A 19,626-nucleotide genomic window follows, 5' to 3' on the forward strand; every position below is an offset into this window, starting at 1 on the left:
ATTATAGCGAGCTAGTCACTATCTTTTCTCTAACTAACTACGTTAATGATCTTCTTAGTATCACCCACGAGTTTCCCTTGAGTACGTGCCACTCTTTGGCCTTCCTTCCAAGCTTCCACCAAGCCTTATTCATTCCTCCAAGTCTTCAGGCTTTATTTATAAACCTTCTAAGTGCCATCGTGGCTAGGAAACCTAATCTTTGCTCCAAGGCCACAATCTCCTTGGACTCAAAGATACCTCAACAAAGTGAGTCTAGCTAACTGATTTAAGCTTGCAAACTTGCACTTGCTTATTGCAACAAGCTTTCTCTCTTTATTATTTTTAAAAAACCTCTCTCTCTCTCTCTCTCTCTCTCTCTCTCTCTCTCTCTCTCTCTCTCTCTCTCTCTCTATCTCTTCCTACTTCTTTTTGCCCTCCATAACAGTCTCCTGGTTGTAATCCAGAGTTAGGAAGAAGAGATGCACGTAAGATTCGGAATTTTTGGTTACTGCAGCTACCACGATCGAAAAGGTAAGACTAAGATGCATGGTTTGTTGATCATATGTGTAGTAGAACACATCAAAGACGTTTAATTTATTCTTTTCTTTTTTTTTTTCCAGCAGCAATAAAAGAAGTGGTCGTCTCTACGATATCGTCGACGAGCTTCGACCTCCGGGAAGAATACACCAACGCCTTCCGCACCGAGTCCTACAACGAGTTCTGGGCGCACGTCTTGGACCTCACCTTAGCGCATGGTGCCGCTCTCACGACGAGGGAGAACAGCGCCGCCGCCCGGCTCCCTTCCTACCGCCTCTTTGCGGAGCAACTCCTCGAGCCAGACCAAGCAACGGTCGCCAAAATGCTAGCGAATGCCCAAAAAATCTGCCATCCTAAAGCTTACATCCTCCTCCAAGAGTACTACGCCGAGACGGCAAACGCTTCGCTCCTCTGCAGCCTCCTCTTGAAAGACATCGAGCAAATCCGACTCCGCTACCGCCCGCTCAAAGCCAACCTCCGCTCCCTCGTCTCCGACTCCCCGTCGCGACAAAAGCTACAAGCCGTCGACCACAACCTCGCCGACATTGCCAAGACGCTCAACCCTTTCGAATCCTTGGCCTCATCGTCTAAGCGGCAATATTTCAAACAGGTGCAGGATGGCTCCGCCAGCCTACTCAAAAAGCTCGAGTCGGGCCGCAGGAAGGCGAAAGCGAAGCTACACCGTATCAACCACATCAAACGAGCCCTCGCGGTTTCCTTCGTCATCCTCACGGCGTCGACGTCGGTGGTCGGGGCTTTTGTAGCGATGCACGCGTTAGTGGCGCTACTAGCCGTTCCAACGTTATTGTCTACGGCGTCGTTCCGATTCGCTTCCAGTGGTTGGCTCAGGAAGGCGATCTCCCAGCTCGACGCGGCGACTAAGGGAACGTACATACTGAACCGGGATCTGGACACGATAAGCCGGCTGGTGGCGAGGTTGCACGACGAGGTGGAGCACATGGGCGAGCTGCTACGGCTGTGCTTTGAGCGGCGGGACGGCGGGCGGAGGCGGCTGGTGGAGGAGGTGATACGGCAGGTGTGGAAGAACGACGCGAGCTTTAACCAGCAGCTGGATGAGCTGGAGGAGCACTTGTACCTCTGCTTCATGACCATTAACAAGGCAAGGAGCTTGGTGATGAAAGAAGTTTTGGTGGCAAGTAGGCTGTAATGTTCTTGGCAAAAATATCTTCAAACACTGTACAGATGATTTCCTTAATTTTCAAAATAAATTAGAATTTTCTCCTTTTTATTTTCTTCTTTTATAAATGTTAGGAATATCTATTTTATAGATATTATTATATATTTATAATATACATGGTAATATACATTATTTACCTTAACGGATTACCTTAATACATGGTAATATACATTTTCTACCTCTCCTCCTAGAGAGGATATAGGCCTTATTTGTCGATCCTCACTCGATCTTCCCCTCTCAATCTTAATATCATATTTATGTACTCTATTAAAGTGATTAAGAATATAAAGCCTACATGCTATAAATTACAATCTAAAGTGCCCACACGACAACCAGGATTGGCATTTTGTAACGGTAGTGATTAGTTAATATAATCCTTTTCCCTTTTCTTTAAAGGGAAAACTAAGTTACCACCAAAATGGACTAGGTGGACTCGGATCCTAGGATGATGCAACTAGATCCGACCCCCGAGTATGAAAAGATCTAAATGTTTCTGAGTTCTGACGCTGGCATTTTTATAATTTATCGCAACTTAACGGCATGCCCCCGGTCACGTGGTGCGATCGGCTATCTGCGGTTTCCCTCGTCGCCTCCCCGTCCGTGGCGGCTTCTAGGGCTGGAGAAGCCGACCGCGTGCGTCCGCGACGAATCCTACTGCTCTTCGAAGCCCTAATCCCAACCTAATCCCATATCCGGCCGGGTAAGTAGAAATCTCTCCTCTCTCTCTTCCCTTATCTCGATCTGATTTGTGTGTTCCTGACGGCCAAAGTTGATCGACTAGGGTTCGCCTTTGGTAGGTTAATCTTTCTACTTTTTGCTTGATCTCGCGGATTTGAATGCTCGAGGGACTTGTATCTTTTTCAATCGATTTGTCATTTGTGGCGGCTGTTGTTGAATCGAGTTGGATTGTTTGCTGGAAGAGAATTATTGGGTAGAGTTTTTTTTTCTTTTTTAATCTTATCATAGCACTAGATTCATCTTATCCAGGATAAATGACTTTTTTTTCTCACTCTGGTGAAGTTTCAGAATTGAGTGTTCGTGTCGTCGATCTTGCTAATTGAGAGGGTCGTCCTCTGTGGCTTCTCGGTGGATTTTTCTGATTGTGTTTGAAACAACTGTAATTTAGTTGTATCTATATGGAAGCATCTGCTTCTAGTAGGAATCGTAGTAAGAGAGATTTTGAGGACAGCGTTGACTTGAGAAGCAGTAGAATGGAGGATGATGATGATTGGGATGATGCCGACAAGAGGAAGAGTCGGTCAAGCAAGTCAAGAAAGCACAGTAATTCTGATGAAGTTGAGGAGCTGGATGAAGGAAGAAAGAAGGTTTCAGCCGACAGGAGTGATTTTAGGAAGAAGCTGGGCAGCTCGAGCCAAGCTGGCAGCGACGATGAGGATGACTACAGCACAAGGAGGGAGTCCAGATCATCCAAAGTTCCAAGGAAAAATACTGAAGAGAGAGGTGAGAAGAGATCGACGGATGGGTACAAGGATAGAGACGGAGATAGTGGCAGGAAAAGAAGAGATGAGGAGAATGAATGGGACTCATCGAGAAGAATGAGTTTGAAGGCATCAGGTTATGAGAGCTCCCAGAGTAGAACCAGAAGTAAGGTAGAGAGTCCCTATGATGGAGAGCGTGAGAGGTTGCAGGAAAAAGACACGAGGTATTCAGAAAGGAAAGACAGCAGCAGAGAAAAAAGCCAAGGGCATCGTGAACAGGAAAAGAATCCTCCACGCAGGAGATGGGATGATGCAGACGTAGGCAAGAAAGCTGAGGAAAGTAGCATTTTCGATAAAGCTGATCGAAGAACTGTGAGATCTTCTGATCATAGTAAAGATGGGAGTGTGAGAGACAGAGGCCTTGATTATGGAAATGAATCAAGTGACAATTTAAGTAGGGTTAATGATTCAGGTGGCGAGAAGGGTGGCTGTTCTGGTGATAAGGAGGGAGCACATGAAGATGGTGACAGGAGCAAGAGTCATGGCAGAATGGAGAATCATGACGAAGACAGCAGGGTAGTGAATACAAGTCATGAAGATAGATCTGATATCGCCCGAGATGATAAGCATAGGAGGTTCCAGGAGAGATCAGCTAGTTTCATAGATGATGTGGAACAAAGTAAGAAGAGGTATGACACAAAGCAGTCTGAAGGAAAAGGTGAGAAACATATGCGAGAATGGGAATCTGCAAGTCATGACGAGATTGAAAACAGGCAGAGGTCTGCCAACTTAGATGAAGATGGACGATCATCGATGAAGGATAGAAGCAGCAGAGATGGAAGACATAGTAAAAGGTCTCGATCACCTGAGAGAAGTGGAAAGTATCGTCAAGAATTTGATGAACATGATCAAGGTTTTTCAGATTCTGACAATGAAAGAAATGTAAGTATTAAAGTTAAAGAACGGGAGGAGGTCCATGGAGATGATAGGTTTTCAAAGGGAAAGGGAAATAACTGGAACGATAAGAATAGGGACCGAGAGGGATCTAAAGACCAGTGGAGGAGGAGCCAAACTAGGCAGGATTCTAAAGATGGGGATGAATTTGATCCTGTGAAGGAATGGGATTTACAGAGAGACGATCAAGAGAGGGTAGAGATAGGAAACTTTAACAGCCGGTCTGGATATAGGAAAGACTCTAGAATTAGGTCTGAAGGTGCAAAAAGTTCATCAGCCTTTGGGAACAGAAATGAGAGTTCTGACTCAATAGAGATCAGGCCTAACAAGAGTCTTGACTTTGGAAGGGAAGGTTCTGTTTCAGGATATGCTGGAAGGAGAGGTGAAGTGGGACTGCAACAGGAATTTGCTTCAGGAGCTAGTGATGATGAATGGGCATATCCATCTGAGGACAGGGGTAAGGCCACTTATGCTTATGGAGACGATTCACAGGAGAGGTTTCATGATGATGACTCACCTAGGGATCAAAATTCTGCAAGAAATACTCTTGATTATCAATCTGGAAGGGGTAGAATGCCTAAAGGTCCAATGACCTCCAACCGCACTGGAGGTGGTCAAAGTGGCAGCAGCAGTTTGATTTCTCCACTTGGTAACAGCCAAGGTTCATCTTCTTTCAGTAGGTCTCAACAACAAGGATCCAAGGGTGGGAGACCTGCAAGAGGAGGAAGAGGTAGGTTAAATGCGAGGGATGCTCAACGAATTGGAGTTCCTATGCCTATGATGGGTCCTCCATTTGGGCATCTTGGATTGCCACCAGGACCAATGCAGCCACTTGGACCAAATATGTCCCATTCACCAGGTCCGCCAATTGGACCTGGTGTTTTCATTCCTCCATTTCCTGGGCCCCTTGTTTGGCCAGGAGCTCGAGGCATCGATATGAATATGTTAGCTGTTCCACCCAATCTTCCTCCTATTCCTCCTCCTGGACCTGCAGGACCTAGGTTTGCTCCTAATATGGGAGCTGGCCCGAATCATCCCATGTACTTGAATCAACCAGGTGCTGGAAGAGGAACTCCACCAAACATATCAGGTCCAGTTTTCAATCCTATGGGAACACCTAGTCGTGAGATGCAACATGAGAAAGGTCCAACAGGTTGGGCACCATCAAGAAACAGTGGACCCTCTGGTAAAGCTCCTTCAAGGGGAGAGCAGAATGACTATTCCCAGAACTTTGTTGATACTGGTATGCGACCCCAGAATTTCATTAGGGAGCTGGAGCTTACAAGTGTTGTAGAGGACTATCCAAAATTAAGAGAACTCATACAAAGGAAAGATGAGATTGTAGCTAAGTCTGCTTCCCCACCTATGTATTATAACTGCGACCTGCGTGAGCATGTTCTTTCCCCGGAATCTTTTGGTACCAAGTTTGATGTAATCCTTGTGGATCCTCCTTGGGAGGAGTATGTTCACCGTGCACCTGGTATTACAGATCATATTGAGTATTGGACTTTTGAAGAGATCATGAACCTGAAGATTGAGGTTGTTATCTCACTCCTTTTCTTTTTGTATTTTATTATCTTTCGTATTTCTTTATGTTTGCAGCTTGTACGATTTGTTAAGTGATTTGTTAAGTATATCTACTCTTAATATATTTTTGGATTTAAAATGTAACTGCACTTAAACTATGTTGACAGGCAATAGCGGATACTCCATCATTTATCTTCCTCTGGGTTGGAGATGGAATGGGCCTTGAACAGGGACGTCAATGCTTGAAGAAGGTAGGTTTGGTACTTTGGTTGCCTTTGCTTGCACTAATGCATTTTGCAGGTCTTTAGAGTTGGAAGTTTCTGTTCTTTTCACTGTCCCATGGCTGCAATATGAAGTGCACCATATATGTCCTAAACTCTAGTCGAGTGTTCTTTTTCATGCCATATCAAAAATAGTGATAAATTTTATTTGCTTGGAAGATCACATTTTTTATCTGTATAAGTTTGACAATGCAGTCTGTGATATATCCTATTCTTATGATATAAATCTAAATGAAGAAGATAGGCACTTACCTAATATTGAAAATGTTAGTTTTGTCCAGAATAATTGTGTGTAAGTTGATTTTCTTTGTCTTTTCTTTTAGTGGGGATTTCGGAGGTGTGAAGATATTTGTTGGGTTAAAACCAACAAGAGAAATGCAACTCCAGGTCTGCGGCATGATTCTCATACATTATTGCAACATTCAAAGGTTGGTGAAGAGAAATCCTTTTATTTGACTAATACTTTACTACCTCAGTGTGCTTCTTCTTCTCTTTTTCCTGGTATTGTACAACTTGCTCTTTACATGAAACATCACTGCTTTTCTTGAATAGGAACACTGCTTGATGGGCATAAAAGGAACTGTTCGTCGTAGCACAGATGGGCATATTATCCATGCCAATATCGACACAGATATAGTAATAGCAGAAGAACCTAGTGATGGTTAGTGGTTTTTCTTTATTCATTTTACCATTTTATGTATGATAGTGTCTTTCCACATTTCTGCTTTTGCATCACTTGTTTTGTATTATGTAGTAGTCATCCTATGCTGCAAGATTCCACCATTTGATTGTTTGCTATGTTCTTGGACTGAGTTACACATGCTCCCATGATGATCTCACAAAGGAAAGCTTAGTTGTTCCCTTTTTTCCTGGGAGTCATGGATATCTATATTGATTGTAGATCATAAACAATACGTTGTCAGTGGATCATATTATCGTCTCTCTCTATGAATGTCTAGTGGTATGAATCCTTATACAGGTGGATCATTTAAATTCATTGGAACAAGTGAATTCATGTCCCTTCATATACATTATATGCTTGGTAACTGCAACTTTTGTGTACCAAATTGTTTCTAATTGCAAGTATACGTATTTATAGGAAATTCCTTCCCTGCTCAACCATTGTTTTTGTTTCTTTGATGAACTTAAGTTTATATCCAAAGTTTTAGTAGATGACATGTAACTCTTCCCTTCTTATTTTACTGGGGGAACTGATATTTGCTCCATAAGGTATATTGTTCTGAGAATGTTTGTTTTGATTTTTCACACTGACATCTGTTTTTAATTTACCTTATGATTGTCCAATTATCCAGCAATTTAACCTTAAACTGAATGCCTTGAGGTTCTCTTTGTGCTGCACTTAACTCTTTTGGTACATGCTGGGCAGGTTCAACTAAGAAGCCTGAGGACATGTACAGGATCATTGAGCATTTTGCTCTGGGCAGGAGGCGACTTGAGCTCTTTGGTGAGGACCATAATATCCGTTCAGGTTGGCTAACTGTTGGGAAAGGATTATCTTCCTCAAATTTCCATAAGGAGGTACTGAAGCTGCAACATTACGCCCTTATTAGAACTACTCTTTGATGGTCACATGCATGTGTAGCCTTTTTTGGACTAAGAGACATAAGAAGCTTAATCACATCCTACATAATACATTGCAGGCTTACATCAGGAATTTCGCCGATAAGGATGGGAAAGTTTGGCAGGGAGGTGGTGGACGCAACCCACCTCCTGATGCTCCACATCTAGTCATGACAACCCCTGAGATAGAAAGCCTCAGGCCTAAATCACCTCCGCAGAAGAACCAACAGCAGCAATCTTTGCCCATGTCGACTCCAGGTAACTCCGGCAACAGACGGAACTCTGGAAACTCCCCACAGAATTCATTGGTTACAATCAGCTCTGATCCTTCAACTCCAGCTCCTTGGAACTCATCACCTATGATGGGATTCAGAGTACCGGAGGCCGGACATGGCGGTTTTGATGAAAGATTTCTTGATAGTTATGGATTCAATGCCTCTGGCATGCAAGCAAATGGAGATCATGCTGATTTTGATTCACAAAGAATGACAAAATTTTTGTAGTCCCCTGTTTAACTGAATAATATTAAGTAATATTCGCGTTTTAGATCTCTCTATTTCTTTCATTTGTAGAGTCAGGTTGTTGACATATTGCCGGGTTTTTCTCTTTGGATGAGTAGGTTGGGGATCACATTTGACAATTGTAGAGAGGGGAAAAACAAACGTTAACTTATGCATTAGATTTAGTTGTCAAAGTTGCGACGATACTAGTAACGACTATATTAGAGATTTACGTTCACTTAAAAAGAGGTTATTATGACCCGGTTTAAGTTGGGTGCAGGCCGATCTCATCTGGGTCGGTCCGAGCCCACAGGATTAGAGCAGATATGCTCGCAGGTCAATACGTTCCTGCCCGAGTCGAACATGATCAGCTGGCTTGGCTTGGCATCTTCTTTGTCCCAATCCTGACATCCAACCAAGAATAGCAAATCCGCCGCGACCGACAGCATCTCAAGCCGACCATCCATCCGCTATGCTCGTCTTGTTGGATTCGCGTCGGACGTCTCCCAAAATATGCGGAAAGATTATAAGCGAGTGCGTCGACTTCTACTCATTTTCCATTATTATAATGTGGCAGCCAGGATTGACTCCGCTACTAACATTTTGCTCCCGTTCGTGTTAGGAATATTTTTTTTTCTTATTTTTAAATACAATTTTTTATTTCAGAATATCAGCTAAATATTATAATAATATAATTTTAAAATATAAATATTATTTATTAAAATTATATCTTATACCACACATTAACTCAATTATTAATTTAACTTTATTATATATTCCGTCAATCTACTTTATATCAAATAAAAAATTATTCATAATAATTTTATAAAAAATAAAATATTTTTTTCTATTTTTTCATTCACTTTATATCACATTAAATAATCATTGTAAATTTGTAATTGTTAGGACAGTTCAAACTATGTTGTATAGATTAATGTTATAATAAATTATTAGAATTATTATTTTTATGTTCTACGAGTTTTGAATTAGAAAGAGATTATTTTGTTTTCATATAATACACTATTTATATAGGATAAATTAATTAATATTAACTTTTATATAAGGTTAATATTATTATGTTATTCGTGTTGTATTAAATATATTATTATGTTATGTTAATACGATTTATTTATTAAATAAGTTACACGAATGTATTACTTATTTGATAATTAATTTATAGTCGCGTCTATTAAATACTATCCGTTTAATAATCAAATTTTATTCATGTTAAAGTGAAGATGATCCAAAACCCACTTTAACACAACCCAATTCCACCTCTATTTCTACCTTATGCTTCTATATATTAATCCACCGACATAAGGATAGATTCTAGTGTCCGTGGTCACAGACAAAACACCAGGCAAACATTTCGACGAACACAGCGAGGACACTCCTAAAGAGGAGAAAAGGAAAAGATAGATACGCAAAACCCTAGCAATTTGATCAAAAGGAGAGGGCAGGCCATCAGAAAACCGTGACTGATTCTTAAAAGAATGGCAAAAGAGATAGTATTATTCCACATGTTGGCATGTTGCTTTACTTCTCTTACTTTAATTTTACCTTTTAACCATTTCTAAAGCAAGTCCTGCATTTCCTTCAAAAAGTGCTCGGCTTCAATAACATCCTTGAGTCTAGTTTAACCTATCAGCTTGTAAAAGGGCTTGTTGTTTTCGGAGAAACTTTATTTTGATTTCTTACGCTGACATTTTTTTGTATTTTTTTTAACTTGTAATTTAAGCACTAAACCATTTCTCTGCATGCCAAGAAGGTTTAACTTAGAAGAAGTGTATCATTATAATTTAATTGCAAGTTGGAAGATACTTTGTGATTTGATTGGATTGAATTCGCTTTCACGTTGTATGGATTTGACAATGCCTCTCCTCACACGTCCTTCCCCTTGTCCTTCTTCCTTCTTGACCTTCTAAGTTCTAATCTCCTCCCACTCGCTGAAGCTTCTGGCAACTTTCCTCCATTGTTACTGTTATAAAATAAAATATAAAGATCACCTTCGTCTATGAGCAGAAGTGGAGGATGACCATGAGTGCACCACGAAGGGAATTAATGCTCGATAATAATGCGGATGTGATGGATGACCTAACAATGGATGGATGAGTTGGTAGAGATTCTGCCCATCGATTTTTTACATTGACATTTTTTTTTGTATTTTTTTTTAACTTGTGATTTAAGCACTAAACCATTTCTCTGCATGCCAAAAAGGTTCAACTTAGAAGAAGTGTATCGTGATAATTTAATTGCAAGTTGGAAGATACTTTGTGATTCGATTAGATTGAATTCGCTTTCAGGTTGTATGGATTTGATAATGCCTCTCCTCACACGTCCTTCCCCTTGTCCTTCTTCCTTCTTCACCTTCTAAGTTCTAATCTCCCACTCGCTGAAGCTTCTGGCAACTTTCCTCCATTGTTACTGTTATAAAATAAAATATAAAGATCAGCTTCCTCTACAAGCAGAAGTGGAGGATGACCATGAGCGCACCGCGAAGGGAATCAATGCTCGATAATAATGCGATATTGGCATCGACCTAACATTGGATGGATGACTTGGGTAGAGATTCTGCCCACCGACTTCTGTGGATATGATGTTTTTTTTTCAATCTTGGGATTATTAATTAGTGTTTCTTACATAATTACATAATAAATCTAATATTTTTTTGCATAAGAAAGTTTATTCTCCACTATGGAAAGTGCTCATGCTGTCTGACTCCAGTGATGAAGCAACGAGATACCGAATACTTTTCCTCATTTTCCAATCTTTGCAGTATAGCAGCCTAGATTGGCTTGGTTTCATTTGACATTTCTCTCTTTTGTTACTCGTCTCTGGGAGCGAAACTGAGAGGGTTGTGACATGGCCAGAGTGGCGATCTCCTCTGTCCTCGCTTTGGGCGCGAAGTTGATGAGCATGATCCAAAGCTCTACATCAACTTCATCCTCTTCTTTTGAGAATGATCTGAGGTGGATAATGAGGACTCTGGAGAGAATTCAAGCGACGCTTAGCGATGCGGAGCACAGAGAGATCAGAGAAGAATCCGTTAAGCTGTGGCTGAAGGAGCTCAAGGAAGTCGCTTACGATGCTGAGGATGTTCTTGGTGAGTACGACTATGAAGTCATGAGGGCCAAAGTTGAGGCAAGAAGTGAAGCAACAGCAGATTCCCGCAAGAGAAAGTATTCATCATCATCATCATCATCATCATCATCTTCTTCTCCTCTTTCGATCAAAGTTCAGATCCTGGACAGCTTCGCGGAAAGGATCGAAGCAATCCGCAACAGATTTGACGACATTGCTGATGCACGGGAGAAGCTCAGGTTGCGAGAAGAATATGGGAGTAGGCGACCTGACACCACAAGAAATCCGGCCCCAACCAGCCATTTGATTGATTATTCCAACATTTTTGGCAGAGAGAAGGAAAAGGAGGAGGTAATTGACCTTTTACTTACTGACCATGGTAATAAAGTTTCAGTCATTGCTATTGTTGGAAAAGGGGGACTGGGGAAAACCACCCTTGCTCAACTTGTCTTCAACGACCCGAGGGTATGCCAAAGGTTTGATAAAAGGGGATGGATATGTGTCTCCGAGGATTTTGATGTCGAAAGGCTTACCAAGGCAATGATCGAGTCTGTAACCGGAAAGAGCTGTGATCTCACAGAACTGAGCACATTACAGAAGGATCTTATGGACAAATTGATGTGGACAAAGGTATTGTTCATTCTTGATGATGTGTGGAATGAAAGGCCAAGCCTCTGGGAAGTGCTGCGGACTCCTCTAATGGCTGCGAAAAAGGCAATGATTCTCGTGACTACAAGGAATCTTCCAGTTGCCGACATCATGCGAACGGTGCCTCCTTATTTGCTTGGCTACTTGCCTGGGGATCAATGCTGGTCTTTGTTTCAGCATTATGCATTCGACGGAGTTGATGATCGCAATGAACAACCAAACCTGGTAGAAATTGGACGGCAGATTATGAGGAAGTGTGGTGGCTTACCGTTGGCTGTGAAGTCACTTGCAAGCCTTCTGAGATTTGATGTGAATGAAGATAGCTGGAGAGACATCTTAGAAAGTGATGAATGGAAGTCACAAGAGAAGAATGAGACGTTGGCAGCGCTTGAAATAAGCTATCAACGTATGCCCACATATCTGAGGCCATGCTTCCGGTTCTTCTCGATGTTCCCTAAGGATCATGATTTTGTAAAGGATGAACTGTTCAGACTGTGGATGGCCCATGGTTACCTACAATCTAAAGGGACAAAATCAATGGAAGAGATTGCTTCCGAATATGTTGATGAACTAATCGAGAGGTCATTTCTTGATCATCGTCATCATTCTGGTGATTACACCAGTTATGATAAGGAAGACAGTAGTTATAAGATGCATGATCTAATTCATGATTTAGCAAGAAAGACTTCAGGCGGTGAACATTTTTTGATAGCTGCTGATGAGTTGCTTGATCTTCCAGATGGAGTTCACCATTTACATGTAAGAGGTAATGCTGGACCGCTGTTCTCTAGAAATCTTACAGCTCTTCGGACACTTGAACTTGATAATTCTTCAGATATATCATGTTTGGATCTTGCAAAATTGCCACGGTTAAGGGCATTGGTGCTGGAAAGACATTTCATGATGAAGCTCCCTGATTCAATAAAAAGTCTAAAGAACCTACGTTATCTTCGGTTGCAGCATTCTGCCTCAAAAACGGTAACTAAAGACCTCGGTGTCCTTCACAATCTTCAAATATTGGTTCTCTGTTTCATATCTCTTCCAGAATTACCAAAAGAGATAGGAAATCTTGAAAACCTTCGATACCTTAAAATCTCCCACTCTACCATTGAAAAGATACCTGAATCTATTTGTCTGCTTAGCACCTTACAGACACTGATTCTCAACCACTGTTCCGGGTTACATGAATTGCCAGAAGGACTTGAAAAGCTTGTTGATCTGCGACAACTTGCAGTGTGCTATTGCCAAATTAAAGTATTGCCTGAATCAATTTGTCAGCTTAATAGATTGCAAAAGTTGAAACTAACCGGCTGTCGAATGCTCAAAAATTTGCCTGGTGATATAGGAAACCTACGGAATCTACAGGACCTAAATCTTTTAGATTCTAGGATCATAGACATGCCACTTGGGATTCACAAACTCACAGCCCTTGAGAGTCTGAAAGCCACACGTCTTAAAGTGAGAATAGGACACAACCACGGTGGGATAGGATTGTTACGGGACATGGTAAATCTCAAAGGAAAACTCTGTATCTCAGGATTGACCAACTTGGTCAGAGCAGAAGATGCCAAGAATGCCAACCTCAAGAGTAAGTGTAAGTTAAGCGAGTTGACACTAGATTGGCAGAACAATTGGGTTACTGAAGACACTTTTCACATTTGCTTGGCAAGAGGTACAGACACCTTGGTTGGTACGGAGATGCATCATCAAATACTAGAGTTCCTTCAACCTCACCCCAACCTCAAAAAACTCACAGTAATTGGTTATGACGCTACAACATTTCCGAGTTGGATGCTTGATCCCTCTTCCTGTGCATCGCTTGAATCGATAAGTATAAAATGTTGTCTTCAACTTAGATCTCTTCACTTCAGCAATTTCTCCTCCGTCAATAGCTTGACTATAAGCAGTTGTCATAAACTCCAGCAATTACCAGAGGGATCTTTGCCATTCAGGATTCAACATCTATGCATTTTTGACTGTCCGGAGCTGGAATCACTGGATGGGTTGCAGGATCTTATGTCCTTGGAACGATTGGATTTATCAAATTGTTGGCAACTCCAAATCTCACCAAACAACTCACTGCCGGCCAAACTCATGGCACAGCATATTATGATCATGTCCTGCCCCAGACTAACAGATTGGTGCCAGCAACATAACATCAAGGAGCAGTTTATAAGATTTGAACTTCAATCCTTGTCACTTCAGGAATATAATGATGATGAAGAGGAGGATGAAGATGGAAATGCAGCGAAGGTAAGTAACATCTTTGCTTTAGTGGTTCCTGCTTCAGAAACTATACCGGTTTTACTTGCCAATGGAAAACAGCATCCTTTAAATTGAACTATACTTGCATCATTCATCTAGGTCCATGCTCAGAAGACTTTGCTCATGATTGAACAAACATCTTTTTTGACACCTAAATCCTGTTATATGTTTGATTTTGCTATTGTGTGGAAGATGAACTCATGCTACAAAGAATATGTAAAGTCGAAGTGCTGAACTGTTTTCCCTTTCCTTTGGTTTATTAATGTTCTATATTCACTGAGTTTACCATGTACACCACCGGTTCCTTCCTTAATTTCTAAAACTTGTCACCATTTGTTCTTGTGACCTTGTAATGCACTCAAAATCCCTGCTTAGGATATCTAAAGTAAATAGGAAAGTTAGGTCGTCCGAAAAAGGATGTGCGGTTTGCAGCTTAGAAACTATTTGGTTCTGCCAGACTGCCAAAATGCATCAAAAGCTGATTCATGCTCTCACTACCCATCTAACTGGGGCTTTTTATGAAGTTCCAGTCACAGCAGCAATTGGAATAGTTTGAGTTGTCTTATGAGAGAAGCTTATTCATGCTCACTAACCTTCTAACTGGTTTTTGCAGTTTTACTTTGACAAACATAGTTCTAAAGAGGGACGTGGAGAGAAGTCTGATGGCAATCCAGATGGTGATGAGGATTCAAATGAAATTGGCAAGGAAGATGTAAGCAAGCTGATTGCTGCAGAGCATAGAACTTCAGAAAATGATCTGTGGTGGATTATAAGGACTCTGGAGAGAACCCAAGCGACGCTTAGCGACATGGAGGAGAGGGAGATCAGAGAAGAAGCCGTCAAGCTGTGGCTGAAGGAGCTCAAGGAAGTTGCCTACGATGCTGAGGATGTTATTGGTGAGTACAACTATGAAGTCATGAGGGCCAAAGTTGACGCAAGAGGCGAAGCAACAGCAGATTCTCACAAGAGGAAGCAATCATCATCATCATCTTCTTCTTCTTCTCCTCCTCTTTCGATCAAAGCTCAGATCCTAGACAGCTTCGCAGAAAGGATCAAAGCAATCCGCAGCAGATTTGCCGACATTGCTGTTGCACGGGAGAAGTTCAGGTTGCGAGAAGAATATGGGAGTAGGCGACCTGACACCACAAGAAATCCGGCCCCAACCAGCCATTTGATTGATTATTCCAACATTTTTGGCAGAGAGAAGGAAAAGGAGGAGGTAATTGACCTTTTACTTACTGACCATGGTAATAAAGTTTCAGTCATTGCTATTGTTGGAAAAGGGGGACTGGGGAAAACCACCCTTGCTCAACTTGTCTTCAACGACCCGAGGGTATGCCAAAGGTTTGATAAAAGAGGATGGATATGCGTCTCCGAGGATTTTGATGTCGAAAGGCTTACCAAGGCAATGATCGAGTCTGTTGGTGGAAATAGCTTCCATCTCACAGAACTGAGCACATTACAGAAGAATCTTAGGATCCAAGTGATGGGGAGAGAGGTATTATTCATTCTTGATGATGTGCGGAATGAGCGGCCAAGCCTCTGGGAAATGCTGCGGGTTCCTCTAGTGGCTGCGAAAAAGGCAATGATTCTCGTGACCACAAGGAATGTTCCGGTTGCTGACATCATGAAAGCGGTGCCTCCTTATTTGCTTGGCTACTTGCCGGAGGATCAATGCTGGTCCTTGTTTCAGCATTATGCATTTGGCAGAGTTGATGATCGTAATGAAAAACCAAACCTGGTAGAAATTGGAAGGCAGATTATGAGGAAGTGTGGTGGCTTGCCGTTGGCCGTGAAGTCACTTGCAAGCCTTCTGAGATTTGGTGTGAATGAAGACAGCTGGAGAGACATCTTAGAAAGTGATGAATGGCAGTCACAAGAGGAGAATGAGACGTTGACAGCGCTTGAAATAAGCTATCAACGTATGCCCGCATATCTGAGGCCATGCTTCCGGTTCTTCTCGATGTTCCCTAAGGATCACGCTTTTGTAAAGGATGAACTGTTCGGACTGTGGATGGCCCATGGTTACCTACAATCTAAAGGTACAAAATCAACGAAGGAGATTGCTTTCGAATATGTTGATGAACTAATTGAGAGGTCATTTCTTGATCATCATCAGCATCTTCATTCTGGCGATTATACCAGTTACGATGAGGATGACAGTAGTCATAAGATGCATGATTTAATTCACGATTTAGCAAGAAAGACTTCAGGCGATGAACACTTCCTGATAACTGGTGATGAGTTGTCTGATCTTCCAGATGGAGTTCGCCATTTACACGTAAGAGGTAATGTTGGACCGCTATTCTCTAGAAATCTTACAGCTCTTCGGACACTTGTAGTTGATAATTCTTCAAATATATCATGTTTGGATCTTGCAAAATCACCACATGTAAGGGCATTGGTGCTGGAAAGACATTTCATGATGGAGCATCCCAATTCAATAAGAAATCTAAAGAACCTACGCTATCTTCAGCTGCAACATTCTGTTCCCAAAATGGTAACTAAAGACCTCTGTGTCCTTTACAATCTTCAAATATTGGTTCTCTGTTTCATATCTCTTCCAGAATTACCAAAAGAGATAGGAAATCTTGAAAACCTTCGATACCTTAAAATCTCATATTCTACTATTGAAAAGACACCTGAATTTATTTGTCTGCTTAGCAACTTACAGATACTGATTCTCAAACACTGTTACGGGTTACATAAATTGCCCAGAGGACTTGAAAAGCTTATTGATCTGCGACAACTTGCAGTGTGCCATTGCCAAATTAAAGTATTGCCTGAATCAATTTGTCAGCTTAACAGATTGCAGAAGTTGAAACTAACTGGCTGTCGAAGGCTCAAAAATTTGCCTGGTGATATAGGAAACCTACAGAATCTACAGGACCTAAATCTTTTAGATTCTGGGGTCATAGACATGCCACTTGGGATTCACAAACTCACAGTCCTTGAGAGTCTGAAAGCCACACGTCTTAAAGTGGGAATAGGACACAACCACGGTGGGATAGGATTGTTAAGGGACTTAGTAAATCTCAAAGGAAAACTCTGTATCTCAGGATTGGCCAACTTGGTCAGAGCAGAAGATGCCAAGAATGCCAACCTCAAGAGTAAGTGTAAGTTAAGCGAGTTGACAGTAGATTGGCAGAACAATTGGGTTACTGCAGACACTTTTCATGTTTTCTTGGAGAGAGAAAAAGACACATTGGTTGGTACAGAGATGCATGGTCAAATACTAGAGTTCCTTCAACCTCACCCCAACCTCAAGAAACTCACAGTAATTGGTTATGACGCTACAACATTTCCGAGTTGGATGCTTGATCCCTCTTCCTGTGCATCGCTTGAATCGATCAGTATAAAAGGTTGTGTTCAACTTAGATCTCTTCACTTCAGCAATTTCTCCTCTGTCAATAGCTTGACTATAAGCAGTTGTCATAAACTCCAGCAATTACCAGAGGGATCGTTGCCATTCAGGATTCAACATCTATGCATTTTTGACTGTCCGGAGCTGGAATCACTGGACGGGTTGCAGGATCTTATGTCCTTGGAACGATTGGATTTATCAAATTGTTGTCTACTCCAAATTTCAACAAACAACTCACTGCCGGCCAAACTCATGGCACAGCATATTATGATTAAGTCCTGCCCCAGACTAACAGATTGGTGCCAGCAACATAACATCAAGCAATATACTTCTGCTACAGGAGATCAATTTCATATGGAATGGCTTCTGGAATTTCAGGACTATGATGATGATGAGGTAGTATATGTATAGTTAGAAACTATATGTAAAGTTGAAGTGATGAACTGTTTTCTCTTTCATTTGGTTTATTAATATTCTATATTCACTGAATTGACCATGTACACCACCGGTTCCTTCCATAATTTCTAAAAGTTGTCACCATTAGTTCCTGTGACCTTGTTCGTATCCTACTTAGATGTTGTGACTTTGCTAATAAGCTCCACGTCTTTCTAATTCTTCGTTGGAACATAATGAGCAGTTCAGTGTAATGCACTCAAAATCCCTGCTTAGGCTATCTAAAGTAAATATGAAAGTTATGTTGTCTGAAACAGTATGTGTGTTTTGCAGCTTAGAAACTATTTGGTTCTGCCAGACTGCCGAAAATGCATCAAAAGCTGATTCATGCTCTCACTACCCATCTAACTGGGGTTTTTTTTTTATGAAGTTCCAGTCATAGCAGCAATTGGAATGGTTTGAATTGTCTTATGAGAGAAGCTGATTCATGCTCACTAACCTTCTAACTGGTTTTTGCAGTTTTATTTTGACAAACGTAGTTCTAAAGAGGGACGTGGGGAGAAGTCTGATGGTAATCCAGATGGTGATGAGGATTCAGAGGAAATAAACAACTGAAATCTGAAAGGAAGAGGTAAGCAAGCTGATTGCTGCAGATAATAGCACTTCAGAAAACCGCGACTGATTTTAATTGCCGACAGAGAACAACCATCCATTCCAACCTCCTCAAGTTCAAGCATTCATCAATCATCAAGCTGAGATTGCTCATGCCGTAGAAAATCCATGAATTGTTCTTCAAATTTCTTTTCATTGTCAAAATAAACTAGAGTTAATTCTGAGAACATCTATTTTAAATTTCGAATTATCAATTCTAACTTCGATTAGTTTATCTCAATTTCCATTATTGCAATATAGCAGCCTACATTGACTTCGTCATGCCCAGAAAGGTATCAAATCTTGCGGTGCAATCCCTCTCCTTCAGTTCTCTCTTTTGTTACTCGTCTCTGTGCCTGAGTGAGTAAGGAGGATGAGAAGGAAGCTGAGAGGGCCCTGAAATGGGCAGAGTAGTGATCTCTCCTATCCTCTCTTTGGGCTCGAAGTTTGTGGGCACGATCCAAAGCTCTCCATCAACTTCATCCTCTTCTTCTGAGAATGATCCGAGGTTTCCATTCAGGTTGGCTGACTGCTGGGAAAGGATTATTCTTCGTCAAGTTTCAATAAAGAGGTACTGAAGCTGTAACTAAACACCCATATACGAAGTATTATTTGATGATCACATACATGCGTAGCCCTTTTGGATTATGAAATGCCTGAATAGCTTAAATCACATTCCTACATTGCCGACTTACATCAGGAATTTTGCCGATAAGGATATGGTGAAATTTAGAGTGCCGAAGGGAGATGAAAGATCAAAAGCCGGCATTTGTTGGAAAGAAAAGGGAAGGGCCACCTCCTGCCATTAGAAGTAAAATACTTATATCTCCAGGAATACTTACCCATGAGATGTACAAATATGTAGAAAAATAAGAAATATTATTAGTGCACTACCGTAGTAACTACGACAGAGTCACCCAACGTCGGACTATTTACACCACCACGGGTACAAAGAAAAATATTTCATTACCAAGAATATGACATATAAATAAAGAAATCTTATCTCTCTATTATTTGAGCATAAACCTCCACAATATAAACCTTTTTGCTCAATTTTCTTATAAGCAAAGTCGCTTCCGAATAGTCCTTATCATCATCTCTATCAAAGTTTAGAGTATTTAGATTAGCAAGAAGACCTCGAGAGCAAACCCTCGAATATGTCAAGTTCTCTACACTAAGAAGAGAGAATTAAAAAAAAAAATCCCCTCAAAGTACACTCAAGCTCTCT

General features: G+C 41.3%; 3 protein-coding genes across 11 annotated transcripts; all 3 read left to right on the forward strand.

Annotated features, from left to right (window-relative positions):
• The first annotated feature begins 180 nt into the window (after positions 1-180).
• Positions 181-1,761, forward strand: LOC140798612 (UPF0496 protein 3-like). Of its 2 annotated transcripts, XM_073152533.1 has the most exons (3): positions 181-246; positions 444-510; positions 600-1,761. In XM_073152533.1, the coding sequence occupies exons 2-3, from the start codon at positions 459-461 to the stop codon at positions 1,682-1,684; spliced, it is 1,137 nt and encodes a 378-aa protein (XP_073008634.1). In that variant the 5' UTR covers positions 181-246; positions 444-458; the 3' UTR covers positions 1,685-1,761. The 2 variants fall into 2 exon arrangements, with proteins under 2 accessions (XP_073008634.1, XP_073008635.1); XM_073152534.1 differs by lacking the exon at positions 181-246 and having other exon boundaries at positions 295-510; positions 603-1,761.
• A 455-nt stretch (positions 1,762-2,216) lies between these two features.
• LOC140798614 (uncharacterized) lies at positions 2,217-8,046 on the forward strand. 6 transcript variants are annotated; one of them, XM_073152535.1, is made up of 8 exons: positions 2,217-2,414; positions 2,496-2,645; positions 2,735-5,646; positions 5,802-5,885; positions 6,239-6,343; positions 6,468-6,576; positions 7,303-7,454; positions 7,577-8,046. In XM_073152535.1, the coding sequence occupies exons 3-8, from the start codon at positions 2,851-2,853 to the stop codon at positions 7,997-7,999; spliced, it is 3,669 nt and encodes a 1,222-aa protein (XP_073008636.1). In that variant the 5' UTR covers positions 2,217-2,414; positions 2,496-2,645; positions 2,735-2,850; the 3' UTR covers positions 8,000-8,046. The 6 variants fall into 6 exon arrangements, with proteins under 6 accessions (XP_073008636.1, XP_073008637.1, XP_073008639.1 ...); XM_073152536.1 differs by having other exon boundaries at positions 2,512-2,645; XM_073152538.1 differs by having other exon boundaries at positions 2,512-2,645; positions 2,741-5,646.
• A 1,955-nt stretch (positions 8,047-10,001) lies between these two features.
• LOC140798801 (uncharacterized) lies at positions 10,002-18,623 on the forward strand. 3 transcript variants are annotated; one of them, XM_073152854.1, is made up of 4 exons: positions 10,004-10,558; positions 10,674-13,978; positions 14,604-17,750; positions 18,267-18,623. In XM_073152854.1, the coding sequence occupies exons 2-4, from the start codon at positions 10,859-10,861 to the stop codon at positions 18,360-18,362; spliced, it is 6,363 nt and encodes a 2,120-aa protein (XP_073008955.1). In that variant the 5' UTR covers positions 10,004-10,558; positions 10,674-10,858; the 3' UTR covers positions 18,363-18,623. The 3 variants fall into 3 exon arrangements, with proteins under 3 accessions (XP_073008956.1, XP_073008955.1, XP_073008954.1); XM_073152853.1 differs by having other exon boundaries at positions 10,678-13,978; XM_073152855.1 differs by lacking the exon at positions 18,267-18,623 and having other exon boundaries at positions 10,002-13,978; positions 14,604-17,352; positions 17,436-17,623.
• Positions 18,624-19,626: the final 1,003 nt, after the last annotated feature.

Source organism: Typha latifolia, chromosome 12 (assembly GCF_019914945.1).
Source record: "Typha latifolia isolate L0001 chromosome 12, TyphaL0001v2, whole genome shotgun sequence".
NCBI lineage: Eukaryota > Viridiplantae > Streptophyta > Magnoliopsida > Poales > Typhaceae > Typha > Typha latifolia.

Coding starts and splice junctions, on each gene's coding strand:
- LOC140798612 (XM_073152533.1), top strand. CDS start 459: ATGCACGTAAGATTCGGAATTTTTGGTTACTGCAGCTACCACGATCGA. Junction 511..599: donor CAGCTACCACGATCGAAAAG/GTAAGACTAAGA, acceptor TTTTTTTTCCAG/CAGCAATAAAAGAAGTGGTC.
- LOC140798614 (XM_073152535.1), top strand. CDS start 2,851: ATGGAAGCATCTGCTTCTAGTAGGAATCGTAGTAAGAGAGATTTTGAG. Junction 5,886..6,238: donor GACGTCAATGCTTGAAGAAG/GTAGGTTTGGTA, acceptor CTTTTCTTTTAG/TGGGGATTTCGGAGGTGTGA. Junction 6,344..6,467: donor CATTATTGCAACATTCAAAG/GTTGGTGAAGAG, acceptor TTTCTTGAATAG/GAACACTGCTTGATGGGCAT.
- LOC140798801 (XM_073152854.1), top strand. CDS start 10,859: ATGGCCAGAGTGGCGATCTCCTCTGTCCTCGCTTTGGGCGCGAAGTTG. Junction 13,979..14,603: donor AAGATGGAAATGCAGCGAAG/GTAAGTAACATC, acceptor TGGTTTTTGCAG/TTTTACTTTGACAAACATAG. Junction 17,751..18,266: donor AGGACTATGATGATGATGAG/GTAGTATATGTA, acceptor TGGTTTTTGCAG/TTTTATTTTGACAAACGTAG.